The sequence below is a fragment of the Nymphalis io genome, chromosome 26 (genome assembly GCF_905147045.1).
Source record: "Nymphalis io chromosome 26, ilAglIoxx1.1, whole genome shotgun sequence".
Taxonomy (NCBI): domain Eukaryota; kingdom Metazoa; phylum Arthropoda; class Insecta; order Lepidoptera; family Nymphalidae; genus Nymphalis; species Nymphalis io.
In genome coordinates, this window is record NC_065913.1 from 3,555,306 (window position 1) to 3,568,076 (window position 12,771).

The following is a 12,771-nucleotide window of genomic DNA, read 5'->3' on the forward strand; positions in this document are numbered from 1 at the left end:
TTATGACAAATACATGTATTTGTCGTAGTTTGAAATAATGTTCCTTTTGTCTAATTAAGTCTTAATTTTGAATAATTGTTTTTATGTATTAACTCGAAGTCCTAAGCAAAAGTACTAAATTAATCATTAAATTCCTTCCGAAAACGTCATGTACTCGGTACTCGGTAAATTTAATATGCATATAAGATCAAATATTGGTCTAGTGAAATTTTAAAAGAAAAGATCTGTGTCTTCATATTACATATTTTATTAATATAAGCAAATATCATTGTCCATATTTGCACCTAGAAACAAAGCGATATTCAATATGCTACATAGTAGATTAGTAAATTATTTTGTCGCAAGTCGCCATTCAAACTTAGCACTGTAACGTCGTCGCAATAAATAAATACTGTAAATTATAATATTACAATACATATGTATATCAATACCCAATTGCCTTTTTATTACATCAACCACAAGACATTTTAGGCAAAGATTAACAAAATAAAATATATTTTTATTGTTTTTATAACCAGGAAATATGCAAAAATCCAAAACTATTTGTGAAGGGCTACAGTCGCTTCGACGTGAAGCAAGGAGCTATCGGCGACTGCTGGCTGCTGGCCGCGTTAACCAATCTCACGTTGCATAAAAGGTTAGTCTATACTCTTGTTGTTATCGTGTTAAAACTAAAAAAATATACGAAAAAAAAGCTGCAGACTTTGCGAAAGTATGTCTGATATTCTTCTTTACTAACGCCAAAAATCTATTTTTTGTTGCGGGTTGAATGGTTAGTGAGTCACAGTCATGGCGTTGGCGTATTGACGACGTAAGAAATAGTTTCTATTGACGTGGCCAAATACCATGGACTGTCTTTCTGTAAGCGTCAAGTCGCAGGAGGCCCCGTATTGGCAGCGTGAGGAAAGTGCCTCCACTGATTCGATCCGCCGAAGAAGACCGTGGAGGAGGCATCGGAACTATGCGCTCTTTCTCCTCCCACTATAAGCGCCGCTGGGGCTAGGTGGATTCACTGTGTCCGGGAACCCCCTAGAAATGGATGCCATATAGGTGGGCCAACCGTCGGGCCGTCACGGTAGCATGTGCAAGTGATCCCTCAAACAGACAGAGGTGTACCGCCAGTATTTTTGTGGGTATTCCGGCGGACTCGGCACCGGTCAGTCCCACATACCCGCCTTCGTATGGGGGAAACGAGTAAACGTCTTTTTCAGCGAGAAAAAAAAATGCTATTGTCCATGGTAATCAGCTTCATTGATGTTGGTTATCGTTAGTAGTTGATTGAAAAAACAACTACCACGCACGGAGAATAGAATAAGGTCTATAGTTTGTTAAAGAATATTATTAATATTGAAATTAAAATGTCATAGAAATTGTATTTTTTAACTTAAATGAGGATGGACAGAGAGAGCTTATACCCATGATTTAATACATATCTAACACCTACCTCTTATCCATGAGCGAAGCCGTGGGCGGAAGCTAGTATTACATAAAGTTGAAAAATAAAATATAAATTATTGTTTCAGGTTATTCTACCAAGTAGTACCAAATGACCAAAGTTTTGGTGAGGATTATGCTGGAATTTTTCATTTCCGGTTAGTTATTATGAGTATTTTATAGTAAGAAACCTTTCACATACTTGCGATATTTATTCGGTTTTGCCTCGCAACTTGACTTCTGCTGTCTTTAATAAAACCTCTCATTAGCTATTACAATCAAAAAAGGAATAAAGATAAATAAACCTTAGATTTACATAATCAATTTTACAATATAACAACCATAAACAGTGATTAATTTCCATAATGTATTTGCATTATATGTTTTGTGTAAACACTTATATTATGGAAACTGATTGAAAAGGATTTCCACAAACTTCCTGCTATACGTCTGGAAGACGCTAACTCTAATTGCATATCCTTTTGCTAAAGGTTTGTTTCCCCACCACCATAGAAGTGGTTGAGGTAGAAGGTAATCTGCTTGTTTAATTGAGTAATCACTAATAACTCTAATACTTTAATTCGCAGTATCTGGCAGTACGGTCGTTGGGTGGACGTCGTCATAGATGATCGTCTCCCCACTTATAGAGGGAAACTCGTTTATCTGCATTCCTCCGATAGGAATGAATTCTGGAGTGCTTTGCTGGAGAAAGCTTATGCTAAGTGAGAAATATACATTTTTTTTACATTATTTTTGGAACGAAGTTCTTTTACGCGACTTACAGTAGAACTGGCAGAAATAATCAAGTAACGAAAAAGCGTTATGCCTGCTCCAAGCGACCTTTCCTTTCTTTCTCTTTCTTACTGTCTTTCTATTTTATACGGTTGTATGTGTATGTGTGTGAATGTGCGAATTATAAGATTTAACAGTAATCATTGTGTACGGTCAACGACATAACCTCAATTCTGTACACATGTAAATATCATATAAATGTTTTTATTTTTTAAATTAATTTCTATTTTCCTAAAATGTTAAATCCTTACTAAACATTTTTTAATTAAAAAAAACTCAAGTGTTAAATAAAGGTGCTGACTCCGATTTTTGGTGTGACAAAATATAGCAATCAATAAAATCAACATTAACGTTTTGAGTTGAAAAAATATCGCAAAGAATTTCGTTACTGTCGGGGGGGTCATCTGACCGCACAATTTTCAATAATCGTTTATTAATTGAGAGAAAAAAAAGATATTTACTTTGAGAAATTACACTTCTGTACATATATTACCTTTAAAATGACATTGCAGTGGTTATATAAAAATCGATTAAAAATCAATTATGTGCAATAAAAGATTGACAAACGGCAGTGGAATGCCCCTAAAAGAGATAATAACTCAATTTACTACTGAAGTCTGAAGAACTGATTTTCTGTGTCCCCCGTAAATTGCTCTATATCGTATGAGCGATTTATTAAGCCTTTTCTTTAGTGTACTACCTACGGCACACATTTCTAACTATTAGGATTGCAATGCCAGTAAACTATGGATTTTTGTCACGTTGTGTTTTGTTTTTTTATTGTATTTTCAGATTACATGGTTCCTACGAGGCGCTAAAAGGTGGTTCAACATGCGAAGCCATGGTGGACTTCACCGGGGGCATCACTGAGACGTATCAAATGACGGAACTGCCTGTCAACTTCTTTACCATACTGTTAAAGGCATATGAGAGGAACTCGCTCCTAGGTTGCAGCATTAAGGTAATACCTATTTTGTAAATATGTAAACCTAAATATTAATTTTAAAATTGCATTAGAATCTCGCTAATTCAGACCTTCATCTAGATGTCGGTGAATGTAGACATCTCAGCCTTTGAAACACTTCATTCCATTCATTTTTAATTTAAATTAATGAATTGATTAATCATTAATAATATTCGTATCTTGTTGGCAAACCTAAGACTGTCTGACAATAATTTTTTGGTATTGTAAAACTCAAATTCGAACTCAAGGTCGTAGACAATTTTTAGTACTTTTTATAGATTTGACATATTCCTAATACTCATGTCGGATGTTACAGGCAGACCCCAATGTGCTGGAGGCAGAGACACCGGCCGGCCTCATCCGCGGCCATGCCTACTCCGTGACGTGCGTCAAGTACGTCGACATAGAGACACCCGGCCGCGCCGGCAAGATACCGCTGCTGCGCCTGCGGAACCCCTGGGGAAACGAGGCCGAGTGGAACGGCGCATGGAGCGACAAGTGAGTACCGAGCGACTGTATTATCTACACCAATATATATAGAGCACCAGCAAAATTCCTGAGTAGAACGGCGCCTAAAACGACAAATGGGTGACAAGCTATGTCAATATATATACAAAGAGAGACTCATTTCTTCTTCTTCTTGTGCCTCTCTACTATTAAAGGTTGGCTGTCATCTTGCTATATAATGATCTATAGACAAACGAAAAAGTTCTGCAACGTTGGCTTTCCCGGTCCATTACTGGATGTTATTTCTAAGCTATGCCTTTTTTTGCCAACGCTTTTCTTTCCGAAAGCTGATCGACAATTTCGTCTGAGATAGGCAACATTTGGCAACCTTCGTGAACTTATTACGTTACCTTTACCCCAATGTTTGAAGACAAAAACATTTAATAACTAAATACATTGTTTACTAAAGGAACACCTATTTCTCTCTCCATCCCTAGGTCCCCGGAATGGCGATTCATACCAGAGTCAGAAAAGAAGGAATTGGGTTTGACATTTGATGATGACGGCGAGTTCTGGATGTCTTACAAGGACGTCGTCAGTCATTTCGATAGGTTTGAATAAATACTTAATTATTTAGGTATAAAAATTGTCATTAAACTTTTACTTTATAAAAATATATAAACTATGTTGTATTTATTTTATACATAATGGTAATGATTTGTTAATATTTGATATTTATAAAATTTATTATGTACTGTTTGTTTCAATTAAATACAAATTAATAACTAAATAAATACATAAAAACAATTTTACATTATCTGAATATATATATATTGAATATATTGAAGACTAGAATATTTATTTCAAATGTTGCAAAAACCTATTTCTCTTATAACCCAAATTAAATTACAGTGTTGAAATATGTAACCTGAATCCGGATTCCTTTCACCTTGAGGATTGTTTTGAAGGCTGTACAAAAAAATGGGAGATGTCTGTCTTTGAGGGAGAATGGGTTAAAGGTACGTTTTGCTTCCGTGGTATGCAGTATACGTTGAGTTACGTTAAGCCTATAAATAATCGTTTGGGCCGTTGTTGCTTCGCCTCAAACTCGCCTCAACGTGAGGCGAGTTTGAGGCTCTAGTGCCCTAGGCTTATTGAAGAATCTTAGTAAAACACGAAAACTTGAACGATGTTTATGAATTAAATTAAAGCAAAAATCTCTTTATGGGTATTTTCTTCTGCTAGATGCTTTGTGAGGAAAACCCGACCAACTTTTGCTGCCTCTTGAATTTCACCGCACTAGGCCCTATATTCCACAGTCACACATAAACGCAAGATTTCGCGCCCCTTCCGATACTTTATATATATAATACCTGTATTATTTAATTTTAATATTACATTTAGAAGCATCAACTCTTTATGATAAATTAGGAAGTATCTTGTTGGATAAAATAAATAAATAGAATACACAAAATAAATTTAAAATTATATTTATATTTTTTGGGTATTTTGTAATATACTTTAACTAATTCTTAAACACACATATACATAGGTATGTATATCTCATAGACACGTATCTTACAAAGTCATTCGTCAGATAGGTTTAGCGTTTCAGGCAGACAGACCCTACCATTTATATTTTTACATATTAACTGCATACAATGTACACGAAAATTATTACCCACATTTCCTTTTCCAGATATATCAGCCGGTGGTTGTGGAAATTACCTTGATACATTCTGGAAGAACCCACATTACACCGTCACCCTAAAAGACCCTGATGAAGATGATGAAGAGAATAAATGTACCGTGAGTGATGTTGATACCTTACGTATTTACGTACTAACTGACTAACTTCTTAGTCTACAAATTTATACCACATCAAATTTTGATATTTCTTACGACTACTTTTACTCTAACCCCGTGCATTTAAATATTTGTCGAGTAATGTATACTTTTTATAACGTGAACAAAATTTCATTACAATTCTTCCAAAGATCCGTTCGATGAGACTTCGCCACCATATAAGACGCATTTTTTGTAATTGAAAATTAATAACTTTATTATATTCAGATGGTCCCCTGATGGTCCCATGCATTTTTTATTTAACATACAATGTAAATTAGATATTATAATTAAATTTATTTACCATACATTTCATGCAAATACATGATTATGTTTATGTATCGTTATGAGAAAATCGGGAAAATTTGATTATTGGTATGACGTCATTTTAGCCCAAATTAAGTATTCATCAGCTTTAGAAATTGCGAGCTAAACCCGGACCTTACCACCTACCCGGGACTTACCCACTAAGGGGTACCACTAAATGTTCATGTCGAAGCACATTCGACGGTAAATAAAAAGTACATCAAAACATTTGTACATCTATGAGACGGTTACTTCTACTTGTACTACAAAGCTTTTCGAAGTCCATATCATATTCTTTCAGATCATCGTAGCCCTCATGCAGAAGAACCGCCGTTCACAACGTCACCAAGGCCTAGACTGTCTCTACATAGGATTTGCAGCTTACCGTCTCCCTGATCATGGAGATGTTCAGAAGCCCTTACAGTGTCACTCCATCAACTACAGAGCTTCCGTGGGACGTACTAAAGGATTTATTAATCAAAGAGAAGTCAGCGCTCGGTAATAATTATTAATTTATTATAAAGTCATTTATTTGCAAGTAATCATTAGTGACCTCCTATTTATAAATAGAGATAAATAAGACAATATGACTTCTTTAAATAATTGAAGTATTAATTCATTAAGTAAAATATTGGATTATTCTAATAAAAAGGGAAAAGTAATAGGCCAATATCTTACGATATTGGCCTATTACTTACAATACGGATGGTGGATAGTTGATTAAATGTATCAAGATGACAGACATTATGATTATGATACTAGTGTTTCGGTGAAAAATGAACGTCAATCAAAACTAATCGTTTTTTTAAGATAGTGACGTGTGTTTACTACATAAGAAAAGCGCGATCAACCCGCATTGGTGAGGAGGCCTTAGCCCAACAGAGGGACGTTTACTGGCTGTTAAATAAATCCTTTTTTATAAAATTGTATGATTTTTTTACAAATTTAGATAAAGTAAATACAATTATGATATTAATCATTGACAAATAATTTCGTTTTTTTTTTATAGAATAGGAAGGCGGACGAGCATATGGGCCACCTGATGACAAGCGGTCACCAACGCCCTTAGACATGGGCATTGTAAGAAATTTCAACCATCGCTTACATATCCAATGCGCCACCAACCTTGGGAACTAAGATTTTATGTCCCTTGTGCCTGTAATTACACTGGCTCACTCACCCTTCAAACCGGAACACAACAATATCAAGTACTGCTGTTTTGCGGTAGAATATCTGATGAGTGGGTGGTACCTACCCAGACGAGCACAAAGCCCTACCGCCAGTTCGTTTAACGTTTTGTAATATATTCATAATCACATTCCAGTTTCAAGTTCGAGCCCGGCTCATATGTGATCGTGCCCTCAACCTTCGAGCCCAATGAAGAAGGAGAATTCCTCCTGCGTGTGTTCTCTGAGAAGAGCAATATCATGGCGTATGTATATTTTATAAAATTAATATTTAATCTGTTGTTACAATTTGCACAATTGCACTGCTATATAATTACAACATTAACTGCCTCGTTGGTCTAGTGGCTTGATATAAGGCCGCAGACCCGGAGGTCCTGGGTTCAATTCCCAGGTCGGGCCAGTAAAAAGTTATTGGGATTTTCTGTCAGAAAATTCTCAGTAGCAGATCGGAGTCTGGAAGTTGGAAGTGTGTACACTCCCGTGCCTCGGAAAGCACGTAAAGCCGTTGGTCCTGGGCCTGAATTCTTTCCGGTCGTGTCGGATTGCCGTCCCATCGGATTATGAGAGTTAGGGAATAGAGAGTGCACCTGTGTTTGCGCACACACTCGTGCACTATAATATCTCCTGCGCAGTTGGCTAATCTCTCTTAACATTGGCCGCCGTGGCCGAAATCGGTCTGGAGGACATTATTATTATTATTATTACTTACAACATATTTTCTACTAAAAAAATAAATCGCAAGTTCGTACCTTACTATAATCGTATCTATTCTCTCTTTGTATTTAAATAATTTGAAAATTCCACAATGTTATACATAAATATTTACTTTTTTTTAAATGTAAAAATGTTATATACTTATGTTTTTTTTTTTCAGTAAAAATGATGAAGAAGTCTATATGAGCGGTGTTGACGACAGGGTGAGTCGAAATACAAACGAAATAATAAATATTGACATTTAGACATGTGTTGCCGGATAATTATAAGAACCGTTACTCTGTTATAAATCTAGCTAGATTTTATGCCGTCAAATATTGAACGGCACATATTGTTTTTAATACAACGGGCAAATTTTAGATAAATTATAAACTAATGATTCTATCATGTTAAGGTGACATACATATTATGTTTTAAATTAAATATTTTATTCATAAATAAATACAAAATCAATACAATAATATATTTTTTAATCAGACTGGCAAATGGCCAACCTTGAGAACTTAAGTGATAAGTCCCTCGTATAAATTAGATGACGTAGTTGCTAAGCCGAGATGGCCCTGTGGTAAGAACGCGTGAATCTTAACCGATGATCGTGGGTTCAAACCCGGGCAAGCACCACTGAATTTTCATGTGCTTAATTTGTGATTATAATTCATCTCGTGCTTTACGGTGAAGGAAAACATCGTGAGGAAACCTGCATGTGTCTAATTTCACTGAAATTCTGCCACATGTGAATTCTACCAACCCGCATTGGAGCAGCGTGGTGGAATAAGCTCCAAACCTTCTCCTCAAAAAGAGGAGAGGAGGCCTTTAGCCCAGCAGTGGGACATTCACAGGCTCTTAGAGGAGTTGCTATGTCATTCAATCAATCGTGTGCATCTATGTCATATATTTATAAGTCCTTTACGAGTCATTTTCTACTCTTGTCCCGCCTGACGCAGTCCAGAATTTTACTAGCTGAATTTAGTCAAATCCTTAGCATTAACATTTGTGGCGGAATTCACGAATGTACCTATTCCAAAGTGACAAACGTTTATATGAATATATAAAATATATTATTGATTTTGTTGATAATAATAATGTAGTAAAGCGATATCAATATATATAATTCAAATTCAAAAAGCAAACAAGGCACGGATAAAACTGTAGAGAAAAAAAGGAAATTAAAAACTAAATATAAAAATAATTGGTCGTCCAGATAAAAGAAATAACACCAAACCCTCAACCCACGGACCCAATTCACGACTTCTTCAACCGCTTGGCTGGCTCAGATGGGGAGGTTGACTGGCAAGAGTTAAAGGAGATTCTGGACTATGCTATGAGGGAGGGTGAGTACCGTACCAACACAAACACACCGGTATCAGGTGGAATTCGTTCCAAACTAATACTCATAATGTGTAAACTGTAAACACATTATATGAATCCTTCTGATACAGACAAAATAGAAGCTATCCCCATTTGAATTATCAAAAATCCAGATAAAAGAGAATTTAACTGTAAAATGGAAATGATATTATTTTAGCTGAATATTATTTTGGTATATACTAAGGTTTTCGACCTGCAAACTGAAGAATACTGCTGAGTCTTTCGCCGCTTCTTTTTCCGGCTCGTATGTCTTTTCAAACCGGTAGCAAATTTCTGACAATCATTAAGCAAGAGTAATGCTTCTACTTTAAATACAGATCATGATTTTAACTGACCTGACGAATTTCTGCGCCGGCGATCTTTTTAACCAATAAATAATAACCAATTGCGCGGGACATATTATAGTGTACATTATTGTTCGACTGTTGGATTTCTATAATTTTGTAAACTTCCTTTGCCTGTTTCAATCATAGAAACGGTTATACGGAAAATTTCCTATTTATAACTACACAGATCTGCATATTGCACTCATTTTGTATCCCGCAATGACTCGGACAGGAGTACTATGTATACCTTGGTTTGTTTCAGAGTCTGATTAGATTAGTTTGCAACACTAACCCTTTCTCCTTTTTACGATTGTTATATACTATGACGTTAATCACCCCCCGACATCATTCCTCGATTGCCGTGCTAACTGTATATTAATAAATACAGAACTAGCCATGCGTGAAAGAGTCAATGATTGGGGAGGGGACCGCCATGAGCAGAGCTGTTTAAAGCAGCTCCTGTGTACTCTATGCACTGGCATATACGAGAGAATCGGTATCGACAAGCTTCAGGAGCTGATACAACAAGAGCCGTTGCAACAGGAGCAGGTTCATCTCAACCAGCCGCAGCTGCAAGGTATCAGCTGTTCCTGTTTCTCCTATTCTTCTCGGATATGTAGTATCCTATCATTTATTCAAATAGAAACAAAAAAAATATTTTATTAATACCACGTCAGGTTGCCAGTAGCTAACAAAAAAAACAAAAGAAATACGGTTGACACATAGAGGAGAACTTCAATTATACCTAATGTATTGACATTATTTATATCGACAATTTATATTGAAATTGACTTACATTACAATACATGGATGTTTTTATTTTACTTTCAACTGGTTTATTACTCTAGTTCCTAGCATATAAGACTACAGATCCAAAAATCAAGACTGCAGATTAAAATTTACCTGCTAGGTCGGGTCAGTTAAATTTTTAAATCCCGAAATTCTCAGTAGCAGCCAAGAGTTTGGAATTATGCAGTATTTACACTCTCGTCCCTCGGAAAGCTCGTAAAACTATCCGGAGCTTGAACACTGTCAGGTCTTGTCGAATTGCAGATCCATTGGAATAGGGAATTGGGCCTTTTTCTCTGAAATATTTGCTGCGCAGTTGGTTAAATTACGTTCTCGTTATGTGATTATGTCTTTTTATTTTTATTATATGTGATTTAATTAATATCACTAAGAAAAAACACATTAAATTTAGTGTATACCACTGGTTCGAAATGTAAATCTAAATGAGACGAAACTGGCAAAACTCAGTAGTTACTCTTCTATACGGATTACATATAAATTAACTATTTAAAGTTTAATAGTTAATATCCTGTATGAGAATCTACAGTCATTACACTGTATAAATAGCGAATGTCAAATTAATTAACATAATTACCTTTGTAATTTCATGATCTTATTGTATCATTATTTTGAAGACACAACATGTATTGAATATTTCAGAACTGCGAAATGAAGGTTTCTCCGAGGATGCCTGCAAGAGCATGATAGCGATGCTGGATGAGGACAACTCCGGCGGTCTTGGCTTCGAAGAGTTTAAATCTCTGTGGATTGATGTGAGGCAATGGCGGGTAAGAAAATAATTAAAAAGGATCTTTATTGTCTTATGATAACAGGATCAATCTAGCTACGTTATAGCTAGTAAGTAAATCTTCGGTGACTACTCAATAAGTTTTCGTATAACGAAAGTAATGATGTAATACGGGTGGTATGTGGTGTCCAGGCGGTGTTCCGGCTGTACGACAGCGAGGGTCGCGGCGCCGTCCCGCAGCAGCACTTGCGCGACGCGCTGCACTCGGCCGGGTACACGGTCAACGCGCACGTGCTCAACGTGCTCGCACACAGGTAACACACGTACTGACAGTCACACTGAATGTACTATTTAGTGTGCCAAGCCGCGTAAATACAATGTATGGCATTGATATATAAAAAAAAACCCTAGATACACACTCAGCTTCTCAAAATTGTCCGCATAAAATAAGCGCACAATTCAAAATTGTGCGCTTAATCAAATAGTCTCGCGTCGCCCGCGACACTGCACGCTCGTTAAAAATGCCGAAGTGTTCGTTGAAAAATTGTAAAAATATGACGTCAAGAACGTTAAAAAAAGATGGGATATCGTATTTTCGGTAATCGGTATTTGTTTTTGTTGTTTTTATTACTTAATATACAACACAATATGTGATTTTGATTTAATTTGTCTCAAAATTTCACTCACCGGTCCAAGTATAATACGGCAAATTTTAATGGCCGCATTGTCAGTGTAAGAACGATGCGTAATATACTTTATTTTAGTCGCATAATACAAATGACCCTGTTCTTATTCAATGGAATCGATTTTTTTTTATTATGTTAAATAAATTAATAATTTTGAACTTTTCTGTGCTAATGTTTTTGACAAATATTTATACCTTATATATTATAATATAGTTTTTAATCGAATCCCAAAAGCAGAAATGGTCATCAATTCGACGATTATATTTTTATGTTCGTAAATATTATACCGAATGTTCTACTAATACAATTTGAACTTTTGAATATGTGTTTAGTACACAATTTAACAAACTCTTAAAAACCAGTTCAATGTCGTATAAAAATAAACATTAATAATTCGACAAGGCATGGAGTGGTCCATGACTTGTCCTACCGACTAATTTCGGTAGCCAATACAGGCTTACGTAGTGCACGCCACAAAACTCCACGTCGGCATGACATTTTCCGACATCTTCAACATCCGTCGTTATATTTCAACGAAATAAAACATTAATAAACATACATGAATCACTTCATTTGTGAAAACCGTATCAAAATCCGTCCGGTAGTTTTTGAGTTTATCGCGGTGATTTAAGCCGACAAACAGACGCGGCGAAGTGACTTTGTTTTTTATTACGTAGATATGGTTTGTCGTCGATTGTATTCAGTTTATACTTGTTCCCAGTATTGAAATACTTTCAATAATATTGAAAGATACAATTTCTATGACAATCTGTTTTTTTTTTAAACTCTTGGTATGGTTTTTGAATAAACACCATATATATGGACAGATACAGCTCAAGCGATGAAATACAGTTCGACGAGTTCATAATGTGCGTTGTGCGACTCAAAACCATGGTCGGTGAGACAGATTAAGGTAATATAAATAAATTAATTTCTCATAAAACATTTTGTCCACTTCTAATCAATTTCTTATATACATAATACATATATAATATATTTTTTATATTTCATGCTAGAAAGTAACGGTATGCGATTTTAGTTTGTGCAATATGTGAAAATATGTTAATATTTATTAGGTTGTAGAGCTTTGCACCATCCACTCATCAAATATTTTGCCACCAAACAGCAGTACTTATTATTGTTGTTTTCCAAATTGAAAAGTGAG

At 35.6% G+C, this 12,771-nt stretch overlaps 1 protein-coding gene across 2 annotated transcripts in view; it reads left to right on the forward strand.

Moving 5' to 3' along the window:
- Positions 1-12,519, forward strand: part of LOC126778454 (calpain-A) — an 80,433-nt gene extending 67,914 nt beyond the window's left edge. For both annotated transcript variants that reach the window (XM_050502008.1, XM_050502014.1), the window contains 2 exons: positions 11,113-11,234; positions 12,434-12,519. In XM_050502008.1, coding sequence (XP_050357965.1) covers positions 11,113-11,234; positions 12,434-12,518 — 207 coding nt within the window. In that variant the 3' untranslated portion in view covers position 12,519. The remainder of the gene's footprint in view (positions 1-11,112; positions 11,235-12,433) is intronic.
- The last annotated feature ends 252 nt before the right edge of the window (positions 12,520-12,771 follow it).